The 3,825-nt window shown below is 66.9% G+C and overlaps 1 protein-coding gene across 1 annotated transcript; it reads right to left on the bottom strand.

The window, feature by feature from the left end:
* Nucleotides 1-210: 210 nt before the first annotated feature.
* On the bottom strand, nt 211-3,412 carry LOC119042380 (popy Class I histocompatibility antigen, A-1 alpha chain-like). The gene is made up of 8 exons (XM_053668202.1): nt 3,306-3,412; nt 2,869-3,153; nt 2,413-2,688; nt 1,569-1,844; nt 1,378-1,485; nt 922-954; nt 738-785; nt 211-606 (listed from the first exon to the last, which is right to left on the bottom strand). Exons 1-8 carry the CDS (start codon nt 3,376-3,378, stop codon nt 602-604), a joined length of 1,104 nt encoding a protein of 367 aa, XP_053524177.1. The 5' UTR covers nt 3,379-3,412; the 3' UTR covers nt 211-601.
* Between the last annotated feature and the right edge of the window lie 413 nt (nt 3,413-3,825).

Here is a 3,825-nt window from a genome sequence, read left to right on the forward strand (position 1 = left end):
GCCTGGGTGATGCTGGGTTCCTGTGATCACAGGTCCTGCTGGGACAAGGTTCCACTGAAGGGACAAGGACAAAGGGGCAGAGGGCGACCCAGTCGGAGAGGGACCACGTCAAAGCCCACGATGCACTGGGCACCGACCGGGCACAGCCAGACCACGCTCGGTCCTCACAGCCTCTCCTGTCCCCACCACAGCAAACACACGGGTCCTGGAAACTCTCAATGATTCCATTTATTTCCTTCAAAACTTAGGATCTTCAGCTTTTTAATTAACACATCAACCACTCAGGGCAAGCATTGAGAAAACAAATTTCCACCCAGAGCCTCATTTCAATGAGGGAGTGAGAAGCTGCAGCTCAGGCACCAGGAAGCACAGACAGGGCTGGGGGGCCGGGCCCTCTGCTGGAGCAGGGACGGGTGGGGAGGGGGCTGGTGGGCGGGGTGGGCCTGCCTCCCCCTCCCTCAGTGATGCTGATGGGAACACAGACATTCAGGTGCCAGCTGCAGAAGCAGAAGTGAGATGTCCCTGAAGTGACAAACAGGGGCTGGCGGGTGTGAGTGTGTGAGGAACCTTCAGTCACTCATTCCCCGACAGGGCAGCTGTCTCACGCTGGACAAGAAAAAAATCGTGAACAAATGTCAATCAGTGGCTGTAGGTGGTGACATTTTCAACAGCCCACTTTGTGCTCAATAGTCCCCCAGAGTCCCCTCTGCCCAACCTTCCCCCTGTCAGGGCCTCACCTTTACAAGCTGTGAGAGATACATCAGAGCCCTGGTCACTGTCACTGCCTGGGTGGCACAAAACAGGATGCGGTCAGAGCCCCAGGACAGGAGACTAAAGGAGGAACTATTGGGGGAGGGGGGTCCCCCGTGGGCTGCTGTCTGGACTGACACAGGGTCTCAGGGGTCCCCCCTCCACACTCACTGGCAGCCTGAGTGTAGCTCCTTCCTTTTCCACCTGTAGGAAGAAAACGTCCTGTGAGACACCAGGGAGGAGGCAGGGCCCTGAGGCCCCAAGGGAAGCCCTGGTGCTGGACCCCAGGGAAGTTTCCAGAACTCTGACCACAGACCCAGGGCAGGATCCGGAAACCTGAGGGAGGTTCACGTGCAGGGACTGGACCGACCACCCTCCTGCAGGTCTGTCCTCGGCAGGGACCCTCCCCTTGGACCTGTGACTCTTGGGAGCCAAGTCCCCACCACCAGAATCATCAGGGTGACAAATCTGTCCTTTTTCTCACATGTGCCTTCCTAACCCGTCACTGTAGCAAGTAGGGCCCCAGACTGGCAAGCACACGAGTGAAGACGATGCTTCCCTTTAATGAAGGGGGTCTCCTGGGTTTGAGACCCCGGGAGGGACAAAGCACACCCCACCCGTCCCTACCTGAGCCCCTCCTCCTCCAAATCACAGCTGCAGCCACAGCTCCAAGCAGGAGCAGGCCACAGAGGAAGCCCACAATGATGATGATGGTGCTGGTCTCAGGAGGAGGCTCTGCAAAGGGACAGGAAGGTGAGGGCCCTGCTCCCCCGGGTCCCGCCCCGACCCCGCTGACGTCCCCGGAGGCCCCTCCTCACCCCATCGCAGTGTCAGGGGCTCCCGCAGCCCCTCGTGCTGCACGTGGCACGTGTATCTCTGCTCCTCCCCGGGAGGCACCACCACGGCCGCCCACGTCTGGAAGGTCCCGTCCCCCGAGGGCCTGGTCTCCACCAGCTCCGTGTCCTGGGTCTGGTCCTGCCCATCCCGCCGCCAGGTCAGGGCGATGTCCGCGGGGTAGAAGCCCCGCGCCCAGCACCTCAGGGTGGCCTCCCGCTCAGAGGTGGGGTGGCGGGTCACTCGTGCCTCTGGGGGGTCTGAGGACAAGGGTCGGAAAGTCGGGCACTTCGCAGGGGCCCCGTGGCAGTCCCGCAGCGCTCCCGTGGCCGTCCCGAGACTGGACAGGACGGGAGGGGGTGCAAACGGGAGACCCAGCCTGGACAGAGGCGCCTGGGGGGATGCCCTGGTCTGTAGAACGTTCTAGAACCAGAGGGACTCAGCCCAGGTGCAGGCCGGTCTGAGGGAGAAAAGCGTTTCTGGTCCAGACGCGGGGGGCGGGCACGTGGCTGCGGAGAGCGGGGGTCGCACCGAGACCCGCGGGTGCGGGGCGGGATCGGGCCTGAGAGACGAGGTCCCCACGGGCCGGGGCGCCGCCGGGGTCAGAGGAGCCGCTGACCGGTCATCTCGGGGCGCGTCCCCTCGGTCCCCGGGGAGGCTGCCCCCGGGCGTCCCTGAGAGAAGGCGGGTCGCCCTCCGGTCCCGGGTCGGAAAGTCCGGGCGGACTCGGCCTCCCGACCACGCAGAGGCGGTTCTGACCCGGGTCCCGCGTCCCGTCTCCCCGTCGGAGCCCAGCCCGAGGGCGGGGGCGCCCCGCGAGCCCGGTACCTGCGCGCTGCAGCGCCGCCTTCCCGCGCTCCAGGTACCGCAGGAGCGACTCCCTGCACAGGCCGTGCACGTAGGTTCTGTCGTTCTCCGCCGCACCGGCCGCCTCCCACTTGCGCTTCGTGTTCAGAGCCGCGGTGTCGGCCGCGGTCCAGGAGCGCAGGTCCTCGTTCAGGGCGATGTAGTCGGCGCCGTCGTAGGCGAACTGGAAGTACCCGCGGAGGACGGTCCCGTCCGGCCCCAGGTCGCAGCCCCGCATCTCCTGGAGGGTGTGAGACCCTGACCCCGCCCCGCGGTCAGCCCCGCCCGCCGACCCGCCCCCACCCGCAGGGATCGAACCGAAACCGAAACCGAACCCGAGTCCCGCGGGCTCCTCCCGGGGTGAAGCTCGGACGCCGACACTCGGGGCGACCCCGCGGGTCCGCGGGGTGGGGGTCGTGCCCGGCCCCGCGCGCTCACCGTGGTCGCTCTGGTTGTAGTAGCCGCGCAGGTTGTTCAGGTTCACTCGGTAAGCCTGTGTTTCTTGCCTGCAGATCCTCGTCTCCCGGTCCCAGTACTGCGGGTCCACCTCCTCCACCCACGGACCCTCCATCCACGGCGCCCGCGGCTCCATCCTCGGGTTCGCGGCGTCGCTGTCGAACCGCACGAACTCGGTGCCGTCCACGTAGCCGACGGAGAAGAAGCGGGCCTCCCCGCCGCCGGGCCGGGACACGCCGGTGGCGAAATAGCTCAGGGAGTGCGGGCCTGCGGGCGGGGCGCGGTGAGACCGGGGACCCTCCGCCCGGGGCCGGTCGCGGGGACGGAAACGGGGACCGGGGGCGGGATCCCGGGTCCGGTCCCGGGCGGTGGGGACGCTCCTCCCCGCAGAGGCCGCCCCCTCCCGACCCCGCGCTCACCCTTCCAGGCGCCGGTCAGCGCCAGCGCCCCCGAGAGCAGCAGCAGGAGGCTCGGGGACCGCAGGACGCGCATCCTCGGGGTTTGAGAGAAACCCGCGTCCGGGCGGCTCCGGGGAGACTTATAACCGGGGAGCGGCGGCGGCGCTGATTGGTTCCTCCAGACGCCGGCCACCAATGAGAGAGGCACCCGGGGCCGCGTCACGAGTATCCGGGAAAAAGGCCACCGTGCAGTTTGGGAGACGCAGAAGTGAAACCGAGAGTCCCCTGTGCGGAGCTTCCCCGCCCAGACTCCGCCCTCGGGCCGAGACCCCGAGCGCCTGGCACCTGGGACTTTGCTCCGATCCCGCCTCCTGCTCTGACAGCCCGTTTGTCGCACCGCGTCGCGGACTCCGAGCCCCAGTCTGTCTGGGGAAACCAGGAAGCGACCCCCAGGCCGGGCCCCTTTTCTCCTCTCTGTCCCCGGAGCCCCTCTCCCGGGAACCGACTCCGCCTTTCCGGAGCTCGGGCCGCTCTGCCTTCA

The sequence above is a fragment of the Artibeus jamaicensis genome, unplaced genomic scaffold, assembly GCF_021234435.1.
Source record: "Artibeus jamaicensis isolate MK-2021 breed Jamaican fruit bat unplaced genomic scaffold, CSHL_Jam_final contig_480, whole genome shotgun sequence".
Lineage (NCBI taxonomy): Eukaryota > Metazoa > Chordata > Mammalia > Chiroptera > Phyllostomidae > Artibeus > Artibeus jamaicensis.